Genomic DNA, 20,965 nt, shown 5'->3' with positions numbered 1-20,965 from the left:
TGCACACCCTGATTTCTGATCCTTCCTCCACAGTTAACAACCAGAGACGACACTCCTCCCTGGCCCGGATACATTCCATGACGATCGAGGCACCCATCACCAAGGTGAAGCACGGTGCTCAGTCTCCACTGAGCAGAAACCCTTGTACTCTCAGGGCATTGTTACCCTGACTAGAGACAGGGACCCACAACAATAAGATGGCTCTTAGAGTCATGTGGTGCTGAAGAGGATGTGTTTCAAGAACATTTTAACTAGTCTTAAGTTAGTGTAGTGGCATAATTAAGCACTGTCAAGCTTGACTCTCTGTTGCTCTCCAGTTGTTTTAAGGTTGGAATCTTAGGTCTTTTCTTTCCATAACATAGGTAATCAATATCATCAATGCTGCCCAGGAAAATAGTCCCATGCCTGTGACAGAAGCCTTGGACCGTGTGCTAGAAATTTTGAGAACCACTGAGTTATATTCACCACAGTTCGGTGCTAAGGATGATGATCCTCATGCCAATGACCTCGTTGGGGGCTTAATGTCTGTAAGTTTATTTGACCAGGCTACTGGCTAAGAGCTTGTTTTCTCAGAGGTTATTTAAACAAAGTTCTCTGGAAAGGGAAATAGGGCATCATGTGTGGGGCTCATCAAGGCCTAAACTCCCTTATATCTGGGTTTATCTGTTCTCCCGCCCAGCTATTACCCACCTGCTGCTCACCTTCTAGGGAACCTCAGCCTGGAGCAGAGAAGGATGGAAAATATTCTAGACAGTTTACTGGTCCCAGTCTCCAGTGTCACTGAGGTTTTAATGAGTAGTTTATTTAAATAAAACTTTTTATTAAAGTCTTAGAAAACTGGGACAGAAAAACACATATTGAATGTTGCATATCAAATTGCAAAACATGAAGACTGTCTTTCTCCTGGCATGTGTCTAAAAAGGTGCCAATGTGTGGGGCAGTTTCCCCTCAAAGTATCCCACATCAGTTTGGATGACTTCACAGGAAAGAAGGCCTTAAGAAGAAAATGTCACTAGAAAGGGGGCATTGTGTGTAAATTCCTGGAGGGCCCTGGACGCCCCCTCCAGCTTGTCTAGGGTGGAGCTCTCACAGGAACACCGCTCATCCCATTCCTCTCAGCCTGTTGTTTTCTTGGTTAGGAATGAAATTCACCTCCCTCCTAACTCCTGCTTTCTGAGGTTACTGGATTTCATAAGGATAGGGTTTTAGGCCGAACTGCTGGAGGTAGAGTGTCTTGCTAACTGGAGCCTCACCTATTTGGGACACAGGCTTTTCTAGCCTGTAGGCCAGGAATGAGAATGATCAGGGCGGGGTGGGCAAGTGCCCTGGAGGTTAGATAAGAAAGACCCATGGACTGAAGCGAATGGGTGCCCAGAAACCAGGCCCCAAGCTCTGGGAGCAGTGGGGAGGAGCCCAGGAGAGTCATTGGGGAAAACTGAAGTCACTCAGAAGGCAAGAAAGGATCTAGTGTTCCATAGAGATCTGGTGTCCTTAGGGTGAGGAGAGTAGCAAGAAAATGGTGGGCAAGGACTGAGGTCAGAGGGGAGTTGTCTCTAAGATACCCCAGCAGCCCCAGAATGAGGCAGGAATGCTGGGCTTCCACCGCTAACCTCCTTGGTGTTCAGGAAGGGGAGGGCTACCCTGAGCTGTCCTCTGGGGTTGACCAGCCAGAGTTTTCACAGAGGAAAGAACATCTGTGACTTTTCTTTTTCTTGTTTCCTTGTTTTTTGTCAGGATGGTTTGCGAAGATTATCAGGGAATGAATATGTTCTTTCAACAAAAAGTAAGTTTTTTAAAACAAATTTTTGGATTACCTTCTATAATACTACAGTTAAGGTTTAAGGGATGAAAGTAATTTTTTTCCTCAGTAAAAAGTTTCTTGGTGTATCATAAAGCCTCAGAAACAAAGCAGCCATCCTTGATGCAGTTATGTCCTCCCTAAGAAACAGTGAATACTATTCACCTACTAATTTTGATCTCCACATTACATCACTTTGCAGATCTTCAACAGGCTTCACATAGTATAATCACTCCCATCTCTCTTCACGATGTCCCATCGAGGATTGCTCGGGGCCTGGAAAATGTGGAATACTGGGACTTTGATATTTTTGAACTGGAGGCTGCCACCCATAATAGGTGAGTATGGGGAACTCTACAGATGGAGAGCGCATTCCAGAGTCCAGCATGGAGGAGGCTGGCCAAGGAGCGTGGATTGCATGCAGAATTAGGCACTGGTCAGGGAGGGAAGCTGAAGAAGGGAGTCACTCGGGCCTGGAGGGAGCATGTACCTCCACACCAGAGAGATGGCAGGTTTGTGGACAGGTGCCCTCACATCTCCAAATAGTGCGTTTTTCTGTGAAATAGGATACTGATTTCTTTTGTAGTGTAATTATTGACATACAGCAAAGCCCCCCACCCCCCAGGCTAAAGCCAGCATTGATTAGGAACACATACACACGCACATTTTTAAGAGCTGTCCATGAGGACACTCAAAATCCCAGCTGTCCTCATCTGGGTGTGATCTCAGAGCAGAAGCAGGAGTGGGATTTTGCTTCATTTTGTACCTTGCTGGAGGAGAGGTATTAACCAGAGGGGTGAACTTGGCATGCAGAAAAGGGGTATCCACACACTGATGCCATCAGGGCTGCTGGCAGGGGTCTCAGGAGAGGTGCCCTGGTGGGCCATGGATGATGATTAATCAGGTCTTGTCCCAGTCTGGATGAACTGTTCCCCAGGAGGCCCCCGCTTTGCTCATGCTCACAATCAGTTCACCTTCTGATATTTTCTACTTTCCTGAGCCCTAGCACAGCCAAACAGAGTAGAGAACACTCATGCAGTTCTCAGGAAATTGTTTTCTTCTAGGCAGGACATCTGACTAATAGCATAGGTCTAACAAATCCAAATGAGAGGACAGAGTTCAAAGTGGCATAAAGATAACCTGGACAAAGGATTATTTTGAGGAATCCAATAGTGCAAGTGGAAATCTGAAAATCAGGAAGAACAGGTATCAAACTCCCCCCCCACCCCCAGCATATTGTGAGTAGCCAGCTCTCACCCATGAATCTCGTCCCCCTGAAGTTAGAAGCTGCACAGGGTTGTCGGCTGCCGCAGAGAGAGAACTGCACAGCCGAGGCTGCTCTAGTTCACTGCCCTGCATACTCTGCGGTCTGGTTTGGATTTGCTTATTGGATCTGAAGCTACTTGGGGCTCAGAACACTTTGCCTGTTTCTTTGCTTTGTTTAAATTTGGTGTGTTTTTCTCTGTAGACCTTTGATTTATCTTGGTCTCAAAATATTTGCTCACTTTGGAATCTGTGAATTCTTAAACTGCTCGGAGTCAACACTGAAATCGTGGTTACAAATTATTGAAGCAAACTATCATTCTTCTAACCCCTACCACAATTCTACACATGCTGCTGATGTTCTTCACGCCACTGCCTTTTTTCTGTACAAACAGAGGATAAAGGTGAGCCCGTGCTTGTACTCTGTTTTTAATGGCAGGAGTAGCAAGGGAGAGTCTAGTGTTTCTTCCTCCACCAAGTGATAGGCAGAGTGACTGTGCAGGTGCAGCATGGCCTACCCAGGGAGAGCCCACGTGAGAATTCAGGCAGGAGGCAGCATTTTAATTCTGAAAATTGCTATGTGAATTCATGACCTACTCCCAGCCATTCTGTGAGGGTATAAGAAACAGGATTTGATCCATGAAGAGAAAGCCAGAAAGGACAGGTTCTTGTGGGGGTCACCCCCTGAGCCTGCAGGTGCAGCCACGTAACTGTTGCATAGCACCTCTTGGTCGGTGGGGGTCAGAGCCCAACTCTACCATCTTTGCTCCAGCACTGCTCCCACCTGGATTATCTGCCTGCTCCAGGGTCCATCATCCAACCAGATAACTCAAGCCAGAAACCTGGAGTCATCCTTGGTACTTTGTGCTCCTCAAACCCTCTACCCCTTGACATCTGGTTGCTCATATGATCCTACATACCTAAAGGGTCTCAGATTCATATCTCCTTCCTCCTGTCCCCATCATTTCTCATCTAGACAGTTACTCCTGATTACTACCAGAGAATCTGTCTGAAGCAGCAGTTCCCATCTCCTTCAGGGATTTAAACTTTAAAATTCCACCGAATGGGTGAAGTGATGACTCCTCTCAGACACCCAGACCATGTTTGGGCCTTGCCAAAGCACTTTAGTGTCTGAAGCTTCTGCCTAGGACCACGTATGGCCACAGTCCCACAGGACTGGTGCCTGCTGATCACACTGTGTCCTGCATAACATGAGACTAGTATGTGGAAGTGAATAAGGTGAATGATGATGTTCTGGCATGTGGGAACCTTGAGCAAAAGGGAATTCCTCTCTGGAAAGCAGACCTTAGAGTGGGATCTTTAAGTTGCCCTTTCCCCTCAGTTCTTCTGTTCTTTAAAAGACCAAGACCACAGGTAGAATAAAAGTCCAAAGAGAACTATTTTACAAATTATGAAAACAAATAGCAAGGGACGTCCGTGTCAGTATGTAAAGCATATAAAGACCACCCAATTTCTACTATAATTTATTATTGTGGAACTACTCTATAAATATATATTCAGAGATAATTTACAATAGTTAAAAACATATTGAAGTATAATTCATATACCATACAATTCACCCATTTAAAGTTAAGACTGTTGAATTTTAATTTAAATTAACCAACAAAGCTGATTTACTAGATGTACACCTTCTTTTCAAGTGTCTGAAGACTATTTTCAAATATGATCTTATAGTAGAACATATGTCTTGATAACTTCTACATTTCCTAGGTCAGTATCACGGAAATAAATGTTAAATTATCACTTTCTTCAAAACCAGTCTTTCTCCTGACCCTCATAGATGGGTGAGTTCTTTGGTCCTTTTGTGCAGAACGTTTCCATGTTTCCCCAATTAATGTACATTTTAAAGTTATTTTTCTTACAGTATTGGAATATGTTAGTCTAACTAAAGATCTCTAGATATCTTTTTTGTGATGGTCTGGAGAAAGACTGGCTGAGGAGGTGACTTCTGTCTGTTGAGGACACCCTCCATTTGGGTAAGTCCTTAATTTGTTGAGCCTGAGAATAAGAGTGTTCCTTAGTAAAACATATGCAGAGAGATCGCTGTTTCAGAGTGGAGAGAGGAAAATGCTTGTGCTTTTCTCAGAAATCTGAGGTATTTTTACCTTAAAGTAATAGGGCAGAGGAAGCTATGTATGACTTCAGTTCCATACCCCAGTTTTAAAAAGTTCTGTTTTTCAGGAAAGTTTAGATCCAGTAGATGAGGTCGCTGCCCTCATCGCAGCCACCATTCATGATGTGGATCACCCAGGGAGGACCAACTCCTTCCTGTGCAATGCAGGGAGTGAGCTGGCCATTTTGTACAATGACACTGCTGTGCTGGAGAGCCATCATGCAGCCTTGGCCTTCCAGCTGACTGTTAGAGATGACAAATGCAATATCTTCAAAAACATGGAGCGGTAAGAAGAATGACATGTTGGTCACTTTGTTTTTGTTTTTGCTTTGTATTTGTGGTGCTTGGGGAAAGAACCCAAGGTATGTATATTAGGTAAGTGCTCTACACTAGCTACATCCCAATCCCTGTCTTTTTATAAACAGTATTATTGAGATACAGTTCACGTACTCTAAAGTCCACCCATATGGAGTGTACAGTAGGCTTTGGTGTAGTCACAGAGTTGTACAACTATCACCCCAACCACTTTAGAGCACTTTCATATCCCCTACAAAACCCTCAAACCCACATGCAGCCCCTCCCCATCCAGTTCCCCACCCAGCCTCCTACCCCTGGGCATCCACATTGATTTCCCAGTTCAGGACACTTTGTATAAATGGAACCATATGCAGTAAGTGGTCTTTTGTGACTATCTTCTCTCACTTAACACATTGTTTTCAAGGTTTGGTCCCTTTGTGCTCTGACATTTCAAGAAAACAATATAACACTGAAATCTTGAGTTCTTGGCAACTCAGAAAAGTGGCATCTTACATGTCTGCCTGGAGCACTCCCTGCCCACCTGTGCCCTGTGCTTTTCCTTGCCATTGTTTGTTTACGTGTCATTTCCTTGGGAGGTGATTATTTATATGACACCTGATTAGATTCTCAAGCTCTAGAAGGTCTTGGGTATCATCTTCTTTGTCACTGTACCTTCCTTGTCTAGTTCAGTCCATGCCTAGTTCATAGTAGGAACTTATCAACCACATATCAACTGAAGAAAGAAAGTGTTTTAATTTGGATTTTTAAGAACGTTTTATATGGGATTATAAGGATATGCCAGTTTCACAAAACTACCTCCTGCTGTATCCTAGGATTTTATAGATGGACTTAGGTTTCATTCATATTCGTCTATAGCTAATTAATTCATTTATCTTTGGAAAAATATATAAGACCCTGCCAACTTTGGTTGTCTCCAGGCAAAAAGAACAAGATGACTGCAAAAAAGAAGTTGAACAGACTTTGTTCTATATACTTTTGTACCTTTTGAATTTTGAATTCTATGGATTACCTCTTCAAAAACCACAAATTTAAGAAGTTAAATTAAAATTTAAGAATATTAAAATAAAAATAAGGACTAGAGGAAGAACTATCAAGTACTCTGTGATTTTCTCAGCTATCAGAAGATTTAGCCTCTGAGCACTAACATTTTGGATCACAGGGTACATTCTTTTTTTTTTTTTTTCCCCCCGCGGTGCTGGGGATTGAACCCAGGGCGTTGTGCATGTGAGGCAGGCACTCTACCAACTGAGCTATATCCCCAGCCCCACAGGGCACATTCTTAATGGATGGAGATCTGTGATTTTAAGAACAGGCCTTGTTCACCGACTATGTGGTGTCTTAGTCATTCTGAGGACTAATATGCGCTGTACTACAGAGGGATAATAAGATGAACATTGCAGCTCTACAGCCCTGCCCATAATCTTCTGATTTGAACTTTTGTTTGGGTTCCCTTGGCTAATGACGTAGGCACTAACCCATAATTTCTGCATTCTTTCAAAGTGAGACTTGCAGTGGCATTGCCCTTGTAGCCACAGTGGATATACATCCTGAATAACAGATTGTTTGCAGGAGTACCTGTCTGGATCAGTAACCTGTAGCAGCCTCTCATTTCTCATCTGAAACAGGAGCGACTATCGGACACTGCGCCAGAGTATTATTGACATGGTCTTAGCCACAGAAATGACAAAGCACTTTGAACATGTCAACAAATTTGTCAATAGCGTCAACAAGCCCTTGACAACACTAGAACAAAATGAGGTGAGGAAACTTACTCAGAGGGGGCCCGTGTCTGGGCCTCCTAGGCCTTTGTGTTGTGCACAGCATGGGTTATGAGTCCCTGAGCCATGTGAGGGGCCCCCTCAGAGGGCTCACTGAATTGTTTTTTCGTTTTTGCAGTACTAGAGAGTAAACCAAGGGCCCCACGCGTTCTAGGCAAGCGCTCTATGGCTGAACTATATCCCCAGCCCTAAACTGGTTTTCATTGGTTAACAAAATCATTGAGTATAAAAATTTGCCAGAAAAAAAAAAAAAAAAAAAAAAGGACATTGATAGTTGTGTGAAAGCTCACCACTCCTGTGCCCTTTCTCCTAAACACCCCTGCTTCTCTTCTTGGGTATTCTAGGGTCAGCTAGAGCCTCTGAGGTCTCACTAACCACTCCCCAATGAGGCATATTCATTCCATGGTAGCAACAGCTCTCCTAACAGTAGGATGATGTTGGGAAGGACCCTGTATTTGGGTTACAGGGTAACATTGTTGTCATTTCTGGATTTGAAATCCACAACTACCTGGAAAGAGTAACATTAAACATCTGGCCAAGCAAGAGACTCCAACTGTGGAAGCAGGCATGGCTGAATGCCTGCCCTAGCTTTCAGTACCATTTCCATGTCTGTAGAATGGGAATGATGAAGCTCAAGGCATAGGATGGATGGGCATGGTACACAGCAGGTACCTATCACACCAGATCCACTGTGCAAGCAGCAACCCGAGGCCCTCAAGGGAGAAAGCGGGCCATCTCTGAGTGGAGAACAACAAAGGAGACAATGCTGTCTCCAAATTTATTACTGTTTTATGGTTGACTTGAAAACTTGGGTCCTCTTTCGGCAAGTTCACCAGTCAGGTGTTGAACTCCTTCACATTGGGCAGTGGAGTTTTTGACTTCACTTCATCCTCTCCAGAACTGTCACGGCGGCTGCCTTATTCAGTAGCTTAGTCAGAAATTACCTTAGTGCACTGGCACTACTAAAGGAATCTTTCTTCCCAGATTGATGGAGACACTTATAGCCATAATTTCTAGCTTCATGCCAACCTCAACAGACCCTGTCACGAGTTAGTCTCATTAATCCTTTAATCTTGATGTATTTTCCAATTAGCTCCTTTGCTTTTATTTTTTCACAGATTAACTGTCACCATTTGCTTTTTCATCTACTTTGAGAGTAGTTTAAAGAAGACCCTAAACTAATTTAAAGAACACTTGTGACCTTGCTAGCTACTACTTAACACCTTGATGGTAGGTCTGTGCCTACTGAGAGGAGACTCCTTAAACTGCTGTTGCACGTTAAAATTACATGACTAAATCAGGGAACACTGCTCAAAAGGGAGCAGACTTGAGTGCTGTGTCACTGCTGTCTGCCCTGGTGCACTCTTTCAGCCCAGATTCTCTGCAGAGGGCCTATAGCCAAGGAGTCCATTACACTATGCACCAGAGCTCCATGTGAGTGGAAAAACATGGGACTAAAGGTAGAACTGAAGTTCTTATCCTGGCTTAACTGGGTAACTTTGGACTGGTTCCTTCACCTCTGAATCCCAGGTCACTTTGGACTGGTTACTTCACTTCTGAGTCCCAGTATTCTTTTATAAAATGTAATGGTAAGCTTTCCATGTTATCCATAAGATATTCTTGTGAGTGGGAATTAAAAGAGAGTGCCTTAAGTTCTTTGTACATTAAAAACTATGCTGGGCACAGTGGCCTGTACCTATAATCCTAGCGGTTCAGGAGGCTGAGGTAGGATGATCAGGAGTTCAAAGCCAGCCTCAGCAATGCCAAGGCACTAAGCAACTCAGCGAGATCCTGTCTGTAAATAAAATACAAAATAGGGCTGGGGATGTGGCTCAGTGATTGAATGCCCCTGGGTTCTATCCCTGTACTGGACTCCCTACCAAAAAAACCAAAAAAAACAAACAACCAAAAAACTTCAGAGCAGCGTAATGGAATATCACTGTATCTGACCTGATATAGGTATACTGAAGGCTAACTCCCCAAATCACACCTATCACAGGGCTATGTTATAAGAAACAGGGAGCTTGAGGGACCACAAGAGCCCCTTTGTTATGAGGACAGAGAAATTGTGTTTTGTTTTGTTTTTTCTAGTTCATACTCTTTTTTAATAAGTATAATAAAAAAAATAAAACTAATCTTGAATTCTTAACAAGGGAGAAAGAGAAATAGTGGAATGGAAAGAAAAAGGCAACTGTGAAAGATTTAGGCGTGAGAGGAAAAGAAGAGGCCAGGGAAAGTGTGTACACCAGCCCCTGGTCCTGCCGAACTTTTTGTGGGACCCTTAACTTTGTGGATCCTGGCCAGAGCCTTTTTGTGTTTACAGTGGGACCCCACCAGTAAGAGAGGGCTTGGCATAGAGGACCCATTTTGATCACTTTGAATTCTTCTCATGCTTCAGGAAACTGAGAAAGATCAGGAAGCCATAAACACTATGCTCAGGGCTCCAGAGAACCGGACTCTGATCAAACGAATGCTGATTAAATGTGCTGATGTGTCCAACCCCTGCCGGCCCCTGGAGCACTGCATTGAGTGGGCTGCACGGATCTCAGAAGAATATTTTTCTCAGGTAAGATGCTGCCTCGTAAGTGCCTTGACACACACACAGATGGAAATCATAAATGATAATGGACTTAAAACTAGGAAATAGGAATTCTTAAAGAAATCCCATCCTTGAAGAACATTTCTTGTATTGCACATTTACTGATAATGAATTTTATTTTCCCTTTTCTGAGAACATGTTTATTCTGTCTTAATTTTTGCAGGCATTTTTTCTGGGTATGGAATCCTAGGTTGATAGATTTCTCCTAAAAGTACTTTAAGGGGGCTGGGATTGTGACTCAGTGGTAGAGCGCTTGCCTAGCATGTGGGAGGCACTGGGTTCAATCCTCAGCACCACATATAAGTAAATAAATAAAATAAAAAATCAACTACAACTAAAAAATATATATTAAAAAAAAAGCACATTAAGGAAGTCATCTGTCCTCCATATTCTCTTGGGACATTAAAAAAAAAAATGGGAACATATATTGTCTTAAGAATTTTCCAGATTTGGTAGAGGTCATGCATACAGATTTCAAAAGTCTGTTTAGGACTAACTTGTGAGGCATGTCATAGGCAAGCCAAAGATTAAGAAAAAATCTTGAGGGACTGGGGTTGTGGCTCAGTGGTAGAGTGCTTGCCTAGCATGTATGAGGCACTGGGTTCGATTCTCAGAACCATATATAAATAAATGAATAAAAATAAAGGTACATCAACAACTAAAAATATATATTAAAAATTTTTAAAAATCTTGAAATTGGCAAGAGAAAAATGACACTTGACTTAAAAGAAAAAAATGATTATCATGTTTTCTGACTTCCTGTCAGAAACTGAGTGAGTCAGAAGACACTGAAACATCTTTAAACTGCTGTTAGAAGAAAACTGTCAACCCAGAACTTTATATCCAGTGAAAATGTCCTTCAAGAATCAAGGAAAGGGCTGGGACTGTAGCTCAGTGGCAGAGTACTTGCCTAGCATGTGCAAAGCACTGGGTTGGATCCTCAGCACCACATAAAAATAAAGGCATGCTGTCCATACACAACTACAAAAAAAAAAAAAAAAAAAGAATCAAAAATATTTTTAAAAATTCTCAGGTAAGGAAAAACTAATAGAACACATTATCTGTAAAACTACAAAACAAGAATTGCTAAAGGAAGTGCTTAATGCTGAAAGGAAATAATATGCCAACCTCGATCTTCAAGGAGGAATTAAAAGCACCAAAACAGGTGACTTTTACCTGAGTAACTTTTTTGTTCTCTAAATTTCTCTAAATACATAGGATCATTTTAAGCAAAAGTTCTAACATTGTATCATAGGGTGTATAACATAATAGCTATAAGGTATATGACATCTATAACAAAGAATAGGAGAAAGAAAATTGACTTACAAGGGTCCAAGGCTTCTAGATTTTACACAAAGTATTACAGTATTACCTCAGTGGAGCCAAATGTGAAGGATACATATTGTAATTCCAAGAGCAATCACTGTAGTCTAAAAACTAACAGACATATTATAATGGAATTAAAAACATATTAAAATATACAAAGGAGGCAGGAAAGGAGAAACAGAGGAACCAAAAAAACAAGGGAACCAAGAAAACATAAAATGCTAGCTCTAACAAACAATATCAATGCCATTAAATTCAGTTCCATTAAATGTTAGTGGCCAAAACACTCCCCTTAAAGGATATTCTTCAGGATTGATTAAAAAAAAAAAATACCCAACTACACAGTTTAGAAGACTTATTTTAAATATAAAGAACAGATAGGTTTAGAATAAATAGAGGAAAAAGATATATCATGTAGATTATAAGCATAAGAAGACTGAACTGGCCATACTAATTTCAGACAAAATGGACATCAAAACAAAGGATATTTCCAGAGATAAAATGGGAGACTTTGTAATGATAAAAGATTCAGTTCTGTAGGAACACATAATAATTATAAATGTATAGAAAGCTAATATCAGCTTCAAAATAAATGAAGCAAAAATGACAGAATAAAAGAGAAATAGACAAATACAATCAAATTTTAAAACCCTCTTTCATCCATTGATAGAACCAGATTAAAGTAGCAGTGAAGACACAAGAGATCCAAACAAGGTCAGCCAACTGACCTTAGTTACTACTTAGAGAACACAGAGGCTGTGTGCAGGACACACAGCCTTTAACTAAAAGGGTGCACTCACCAAGATGGAGCACATGCTGGGCCTTCAGAAAGTCTAAAAGGATTAAAATCAGATGGAGGAGCAGAGGCTGGAAGACAAGGTGGGAAATCAGGTCCCTCGCCTCCTCCCTTTGTTGCTGGGGGTGGGCTCCAGGGAGGCTTCCCCAGAAGATGAATCTAGACACATTTAAGGTATACAACCTTGACCTCTGAATCTCCATTGTTAAAATTCTCCTGGAAAACTGACATAGAGAAATAGGGGGCAGGGGCTCATTGCCTAATTCATGCTCTCATTTCCATGTAGACATCTGGTGACAAGCTTCACCACTGATCTTGCTGTGGTCCTCCTTCACAGTATACCTAACTACAGCAGCACTGTGATCACCCCTTAGGACCAAGCATACATGCAAACGGTTTAGAAAGGTCCTACAGTCCTGGCCCTCACCTTATATGAAATAATTGGCTTTTGGATTCTCTGATGAGGAACAATAGAACTAAGGATAGAGCCAGCAATAGAGTGAACTCAAGAGTTTGGTTGGTTGGGTTTTGCTTTTCACTCAGTGTTTCAAAGCAGGAGCTAAAGCCCATGTGGTGATGCCTATCTGTAATCCCAGCAAGTCAGGAGGCTGAGGCAGGAGGAGTGTAAGGTCAAGGCCAGTCTAAAATAACTTTCCTGTGTTCACCAAAGTGAATCCTGCCATTGTGTGCATCCATAAGAGTTGGGTCCTAATTAGAATAGGATATAGTCCGTGCTTATATAATTACATCAAAATAAATCTATATATGTATAACAAAAAAGACCCAATAAAAAAGTTTGAGACCAGCCTCGGGGGGGGGGGAAATCAGATGGAATATGTTCTCTCACCACAGTGCAATTAAATCAGAAATCATTAAAAGTAAGATATCTAGGAAAATACCAAACATTTAGAAGTCAAACAGCACACTTCTAAATAACTCATGGGTTAAATATAAGGCAAATTAGAAAAAAATTAGAATTAAATGATAATAAAAATAAAATTTGGGGATGCAACTTAAACAGTGCTTAGAGGAAGATTTATAGTTTTACTTTATTATTGGGGAAAAAAGAAAGTCCTAAAATTAGTTTAAAAAACAGTAAAAATTTAAAGCCAAAATTGTTTCTTTAATAAGATTAACTAAATTGGTAAGTACACCTAGACTAATCAAGAGGAAAAGAGATAAAAAATAACCAGTATCAGAATGAAATGGGAGGAGCTGGGGTTTGTGGCTCAGTGGTAGCTCACCTAGCATGTGTGAGGTACTAGGTTTGATCCTCAGCAGCACATAAAAATAAATGAAGGCATTGTGTCCATCTACAACTAAAAAACAAAAATTTAAAAAAAAGAAAGAAATGAAGGGGAGATTGTCACAATAAATCTCAGACATTAATAAAAGGATAATAAAAAATTGTGAATGTTATATCTACATTTGACAAATGGACAAATTCCTTGAAACCTACCAAAACTAACTCCTGTAAATCCTTCTTAAAGAAACTGTTTAAAAAACTCTCCCACAAAGAAAACTGAAGAATCTTTTTCAACCTTTTAAGGAAGAAATAATGTCCCTTTTACAGATTATAACAAAAAATGGAGAAACTCATTTTATGAGGCCTGGTACTTAATCCTGACAGATATAATACCAGGAGAAAATCACAGTTCATTATTCTCATGAACATAGATGGAGAGGTACTTAATCAAATAATATGTAGAAGGGATAATATGTTGTCACCAAATAGGGTTGTTCCCAGTAATGCAAGGTTAATTTACTACTAGGAAGACTAATTATTCTAGATTATCATACTAATCGAATGAAGGAGAGAAAACATGAGATTGTAGATGCAGAAGAACATGTCATTTCAGCATTCACTCATCTTAGAAACTATTAGCAAACTTGGACTAGAAGGAAATTACTTTTTAAAAAAAACTTTTAAAAATCTAACTAACATTATATATTTAACTATGCAGTATTGAATCCCCAAGACTGGAAATAAGGCAAGGGTGCCTATTCTTGCCATTGCAATAAACAAGGAGGAAAAACAGGGATAAAGAACAGATGGTAATATGTTTGTTTCTGTTTACATATGACATTATTTTTTATGTAAAAATTCCAAAGGAATTACTAGCATTAATAAATAGATTTGATTTAGAAACATCATAGGACCATAAGCTAAATATACAAGTCAGTTGTGTTTTATATACTAGCAGCAATCAGAAAATGAAACTAAAAACACATTCCTGTTTATAATAGCAAAAAGCAAAAGTTACTTAAGAATACACTGATGACTAGACCTTGACAATGGAAACCACAAAACATTGCTGAGAAATAACACCTTAATAAATGGGGAGGTATACCATGTTCACATATCTGAGCAGGTACAAATGGTAAGATTTGATTCCTCCCAGATTGAAGTCTCAATTGGATGCAATCCCAGTCACAGTCACAGTTGGAAAAACTGAATCCGATTGTATACAGAAATGTGAATGACCTTGAATAAGTAAAGCAAACTTGAAAAACACAAAGTTGGAAGACAATATCTAGCTTCAGTACTTAGAGAAACCAAGATAGTGTGATACTAGTGTAAAGATAGCAGATATATCTATGGAACAGAATAGAAACAGATCACATTTATACAAACAGGGAAAGCAAATTTTTTCAGCAAGTGTTGTTGGAGTGAGAGGGTATCTCTGTGCCAAGGAAACAAAAGAACCACAACTCTTCCTATCTCATGCCATAGAGAATTACCATTTCACAGTGAATCACAGACCTGAATACAAAAGCTAAAACCGTGAAACTTTAAGAGGAAACCACAGCAGAATATCCTCAGGGATTTGGAAATGGACAAAGATGTCTTAGGTAGAGAAAAAAATAGCCATAAAAAGAAAATTGGACCTTGTCAAAAATTACACTCATCCGGGACTAGGGATGTAGTTCAGCTGGCAGAATACTTGCCTAGCATGCACAAGGTCCTGGGTTCAAGCATCAAGACCCCTCTGCTACCGCCACCACCAAACAAAACCAAACCAAAAAAACCACTCATCCAAACAACCAAGAAAATGAGTAGGCAAGCCACACTGGAAGAAAATATTTACAGATCTTTTCTGACTAAGGACTGTATCCAGATTATGTAAAGAACTAGAACGTAATAATAAAAGGCAAACACCAATTTAAAATGGGCAATTATTTTACTAGACATTTCACAAAAGAAAATACTATGAATAGCCAATAAGCATATGAAAAAGTACATCATTATTCATCAGGGAAATTCAAATTAATATCACCATATATCCAGCAGAAAGGCTAACAATTTAGAAAACTGACCAAATATTAGTGAAAATGTGAGGTAACTAGATTCCTGTGACAGGTATGTAAAATTCTACAATCACTTTGATAAGCAGTTAAGATTTCTTTCCTTTTTTTGTGGTAAAATTTACATAACATAAAATTTACTCTTTTACATCATGTAGGGTTTTTTCTTTATTCTTTTATTGAAGTATATTGCATTGATTTTCATGTGTTGAACCATCCTTGCATTTCAGGAATAAATTCTGCAATCATGGTATATAATCCTTTTAATATACTAAATTCATCCTCGTATTTTGTTGAGGATTTTTATATCAGTATTCATAAAGGATACTGGCCTATCATTTTTCATAATGTCTTTGTCTGGCTTGTTGATAGGGTGCTGTTCGCCCCCCAGAATGAGTTAGAAAGTATTTCTTCCTATTCAACTATTTGGAAGAGTTTGAGAAGACTCTTAATTATTTAAATATTTGTTTTGGTTTTGGTGGTGCTGGTGATTGAACTCAGGGCCTTGTGCCTACTCGGCAGATGCTCTACCACTGAGTTACATCCCCAGCCCCTTAATTCTTTAAATATTTCATAGAATTCACCAGTGAAGCCATCTGGCCCATGGGTTGCCATTGTAGGGAGGATTTCAGCCATCGATTCAGTCCCTTTACTGGTTGTAGCTCTGTTCAGAACCTTTTCAAATAAGATAATTCAGCTGTAGATGAGAAGCAGCCACTAGGTGCTTCTCTGTGAATGGGGCTGTTTCTCACTCTGGAGCCCAGTTATGGGGCGCTTCCAGCACTTGGATGGGAGGGTGGCAGGGCTGGCATGGCAGCAGAGGGTGGCATGGCAGCAGAGAGCTGGCTGACTTGCAGATACTGTTTGAAACTCTTACCTAAAAGAGACTTACAGATGTTGAAAGTGTTGATGGGATTGAGTTGGGGAATCCTCAAGCCCCTCGGCATGGAATCGTTCTCACTCAGAACAACATGGCATCCAGTGGCAGATCTAATTTGCTTGATAAGTGCCGTGTGGCTCCTTACCACAAAGCCACCTGGGACCACCAGTGGAGGGCTGCTCAGAGGTGGGATGGAGCCAGATGTGGATCTGGAGACCAGGACATTTTTCTGCTTTGCAGACTGATGAAGAGAAGCAGCAGAACTTGCCTGTGGTGATGCCGGTTTTTGACAGAAACACCTGCAGCATCCCCAAATCCCAGATCTCTTTTATAGATTACTTCATCACAGACATGTTTGATGCTTGGGACGGTAAGCATGTCTTCCTTTAAAAAACAAGGGACTGCATATGAAATAGCAAACAGTGCATCTGAATCCAGAATACACTTGGGGGCTTAGACTTTCAAGTGGGGATGAGAAGAAATGAACCATCATGGAGGGATGGATATTCTTTGTGTCTTTCCTCACTAATGCCCCAAGCTTCAGGTGGGGGCAAAAAGTCTGTCAAATAAAAGATTATCAGAGAAGAGGATCCCAAGGATATTCCCTGGGCTCCTTGTGCCCTGAGGGCTGCACAACAGATAAACGCCAGATTCAGGGAAGCTGATCCCAGTGCTAGGGCTGATATAGGAGTTAACTTCATTCCAGCCGCTGGGTGTGTTTGCCCACATCTCCTTGGCATTATGTGAGTGCCTACTCCCTTCTGTCCCTCTTCCTTAAAATGCTTTCCCTAGAAAGCCTAAATCTAGGGGCTGGGGTGTGGCTCAGTGGTGAGCTCTTGCCTCACCTCTTGCAGGATCCTGGGTTCCATCCCAAGTCTGGGGGGAAGAAAAGGCAAGCCTAAGTCTATTAAACAAAGTCACAAAAGGACGTTGCATTCCTGTCTTTCTCTCCAGCCTTTGTGGACCTGCCCGACTTAATGCAGCATCTTGACAACAACTTTAAATACTGGAAAGGACTGGATGAAATGAAGCTGCGGAGCCTCCGACCCCCTCTTGAATAGAGCAGGAGGCCACCTGGGCCCTGAAATCTTGTGCCTCCAGTCATTTGGAATTCCTGAGGGCAGCCAGAGTTCCTTAAGCCTTCAGTATTAGGCAGAGTCATTCTCTCATCTGCAAAGCCTTTGCAAAAGCACTTGGTGACATCAGTAACCACCTGCAGCCACCATCTGATGCCATATGTAAACCATGGCCACTAGCAAGAGCTGCAGGGACTCTTCAGAAAAGCACCTCAGAAGGAGTTTGCATCAGCCTCCTGTTCACATGAGGCCTGGGTGTACCCGCAGAGAGGACTGATGGATTATCCTGCTACTGACAGACTGGCTGGCTGCAAACAGTTGCTCTTGATTACGTTCAGCACTTCGGAGCAGCTAGTGGCAATCGGATCTTTAGCAACTTTTTTCACATCATAGAAGGTGCAGTCACTCACTTTGGAACACTACTGAAAGTGACCTCTCTTTTAAAATTGAGTAGCAAATAAACATAAAAAGAAATTTTGAAGTTGATTATTAATATCAATTATTAAAATGTTTATTTATTAGTTCATATTTTCTATGAATTTAAAAACACTTCAAAGCCAAAGCCGACTTTAAATGCCATAACCAAATTTACGCGATTCATATTCATTATGCACTACTTGGTGTACAGACTTATTTTCATAATGCAAATTTAAAATGATACATTTTTACTGCACTATAGAAATATTTGTGTATGTTAAACTCTTTTCTGATTGATGCTGCTTGGAAAAAATTGGTTTTGTTTGGTCTTGTAGTAGAGAACTAAAGGAGAAGGCTGCTTCCATTTATAGAACCCAGGCTCTGAACAGGATAACTGATGTGCTTTGCAAGTGACACCCCAAAATAAAATTACACCCTTCTTGATTTGCAAAGAAAAATTAGGACTTACCACTTTTTCCTAAAATTTTATAATTGAATTTCCAAAAGTCTGCCTTATTTTGTACTTTTTCTAAAAAATATTCCTTATAAAAACAAAATGCAAACATGGAATATTTAATGAATTGACATTTTATAACCAACCAGTTCTCATCTGCAGTGGGAATCTTTGATTCCAGAAATTTATAAAGGTTCTGTATCTTCACATTTTGAATAAGCATAATGCTATAAAAATTGACAGTAGATGACATGTCAAAGGTTTAGCTGTTTCATTTTAAACTTATTTTTTTTCCAGATAAAAATGAAATTAAACTATTTGTTTTTAAGAAATAATTTGTTGCCCTTTCTTTGGAGTTTTATGATACTTATAATATTTAATATTTTCTCAACAAATACATCTTTATTTTACAGACCAAATTAGTAAATTATTTTTTCAAGGTGTCATGGGTCCATATGAGTATGTTGAAAATTACCGGAATTAACTTTAATTCAGCACCTGGTGCCCATTCAGAAGCCTAGGGCACACTGGAGAGCCAACAGAGGGACTCTCAAGGATGGATCTTGGAGTACCTTGTACCTATTCATAGATGTCAGGACACCGGAAGGCCAACAGAGTCAGCCTGAAGAGGTCTCTATCTAGGGAAAAAAGGGTCCTTTTTTTTCCCCGTGTATAAAGACATTTTGACCTAAGTCTGTCATTGTGGACTGAGCTGGGTAAAAAGCGTTCTCCTCCTCCAGGTGCCAAGAATGAAAAGGAAATAAACCACATGAGCAACTCGGTCATCAAGAGGTTGGAGACAGCAGTGCATACAATATATGGAATTTTCACAAGGAGCCAATAGTAATTGAATAATCTGAAAGAGAGGTCAAGCTGCATATACTTAAGATGTTTGAAGAGAGAGGAAGCAATAAATTACAAAGTAAACCAAGAGAATTTTTTTAACAGAATAAATTTGAAAAATAACCAAATAGACTATCTAGAAATGGATAATATAGTCAAATGGTATATATAGGTTTAATGGGAAACCAGACATGACTAAAAAGGGAATTTGTAAATTTGAAGACAAGAAAAGGACACTTAGAATGTGGCACAGAGAAATATCTCTAGTAATAAGAGAAATGCAAATCAAAACTACCCAAGATTCCATCTCACCCTAATTGGAATGGCGATTATCAAGAATACAAGCAACAATAGGTGCTGGCGAGGATGTGGGGAAAAAGGTACACTCATACATTGTTGGTGGGGCTGCAAATTAGTGCAGCCACTCTGGAAAGCAGTGTGGAGATTCCTTAGAAAACTTGGAATGGAACCACCATTTGACCCAGCTATCCCACTCCTTGGCCTATACCCAAAGGACTTAAAATCAGCATACTACAGAGGTACAGCCACATCAATGTTCATAGCTGCTCAATTTACAATAGCCAGACTGTGGAACCAACCTAGATGCCCTTCAACTGATGAATGGATAAAGAAACTGTGATATATATACATATATATATATATGTATATATATATATATACCAAATTAGTAAATTATATAATTGATTTATTATATAATTTATATTAATTTATATAAGTAATTATATAAATTAATTTATATAAATTAAATTTATATAATTTATATAAATTTAAATTAATTTATATAAGTATATAAATTATATAATTTAAATTATATTAATTATATAATTTTTAATTATATAATATATACACACAATGGAATATTACTCAGCCATAAAGAAAAATAAAATTATGACATTTGCAGGCAAATGGATGAAGTTGGAGAATATCATGCTAAGTGAGATAAGCCAATCCCAAAAAACCAAAAGACAAATGATCTCACTGATAAGCAGATGATGATACATAATGGGGAGTGGGAGGGAGGCAAGAATGGTGGAAGGAGGGACTCTATAGAGGGAAAAGAAGGGTGGGAGGGGTGGGGGGAAGGAAAAATAACAGAATGAATCAAACATCATTACCCTATGTAAATGTATAATTACACAAATGGTATGCCTCTACGTCGTGTACAAACAAGATGTACCCCATTTGTTTATAATTTTAAAAAGAAGAATCTTCAAAAAAAAAAGAAAAATACTAAAAGAAAACTTAAAATATGAGGGTAGAATGAAATACTTTAAAATGCATTTAACTAACAGATCCAGAAAGGAGAGTAAATGGGGAGAGGCACTATGCAAAGGGAGATGGAGAGTCCATGATTTGATGGACACATGTTCTTAGGTTTAAAAGGCACATTGAATTCCCAATAGGATATGGGTTAGCTTTCCATTACTGTAACAAGTATCTGATCAACTTATAAAGTGAGATGTCAATTTTGGCTCACACTTTTGGAGATTTCAGACCATGACCCATCGGCCCCGTTGCTTTGGACCTGTGGTAGCCAATCATGGGAGCCCATTCTGGAGCAAAGCTGCTAATCTTGTGGTAGGGAAGCGAAGGAGAGGAAGAGGAAGGACGGGGGTCCCACGTCCCCTTCAAGGACAGCTCTCAATGACCAGAGCATCTCCCTCTAGGCCCCACCTGTTAAAGTTTCCACTACCTCCCAATAACACCAAACTGAGGACTCAGGTTTTACAACATGGGCCTTTGGAGTTCTTCATGTATTGCAATCCATAAAGCAAACCAACACAACACAATTAAACCATGTAACATTGAGCACAAATAGTAGAACTTAAAAACTGTGAGAAAAGACAGATCCCTTACAAAGGAAGTCAAATGCCATCAGACATTTCATCTGTAACAACCAGAAGAAAAAAGAATAACATTTTGAAAATACTGAAGAAAACTGTCAACCTAAAATTA

At 40.0% G+C, this 20,965-nt stretch overlaps 1 protein-coding gene across 4 annotated transcripts in view; it reads left to right on the top strand.

Moving 5' to 3' along the window:
• The window catches only part of Pde8a (phosphodiesterase 8A), a 143,870-nt gene extending 125,371 nt beyond the window's left edge, over positions 1-18,499 (top strand). For 3 of the 4 annotated variants that reach the window (XM_047537465.1, XM_047537461.1, XM_047537468.1), the window contains 10 exons: positions 34-104; positions 363-527; positions 1,735-1,783; positions 2,001-2,136; positions 3,267-3,465; positions 5,264-5,481; positions 7,139-7,271; positions 9,690-9,857; positions 16,439-16,568; positions 17,153-18,499. In XM_047537465.1, the coding sequence (XP_047393421.1) occupies positions 34-104; positions 363-527; positions 1,735-1,783; positions 2,001-2,136; positions 3,267-3,465; positions 5,264-5,481; positions 7,139-7,271; positions 9,690-9,857; positions 16,439-16,568; positions 17,153-17,259 (1,376 nt within the window). In that variant the 3' untranslated portion in view covers positions 17,260-18,499. Of the gene's footprint in view, positions 1-33; positions 105-362; positions 528-1,734; positions 1,784-2,000; positions 2,137-3,266; positions 3,466-5,263; positions 5,482-6,430; positions 6,665-7,138; positions 7,272-9,689; positions 9,858-16,438; positions 16,569-17,152 lie in introns of those variants that run through there. The other variant, XM_047537470.1, reaches the window with a different exon arrangement.
• The last annotated feature ends 2,466 nt before the right edge of the window (positions 18,500-20,965 follow it).

This window comes from Sciurus carolinensis, chromosome 2 (assembly GCF_902686445.1).
Source record: "Sciurus carolinensis chromosome 2, mSciCar1.2, whole genome shotgun sequence".
NCBI classification, from domain to species: Eukaryota; Metazoa; Chordata; class Mammalia; order Rodentia; family Sciuridae; genus Sciurus; species Sciurus carolinensis.
This window is presented reverse-complemented; position numbering and strand designations above follow the sequence as displayed.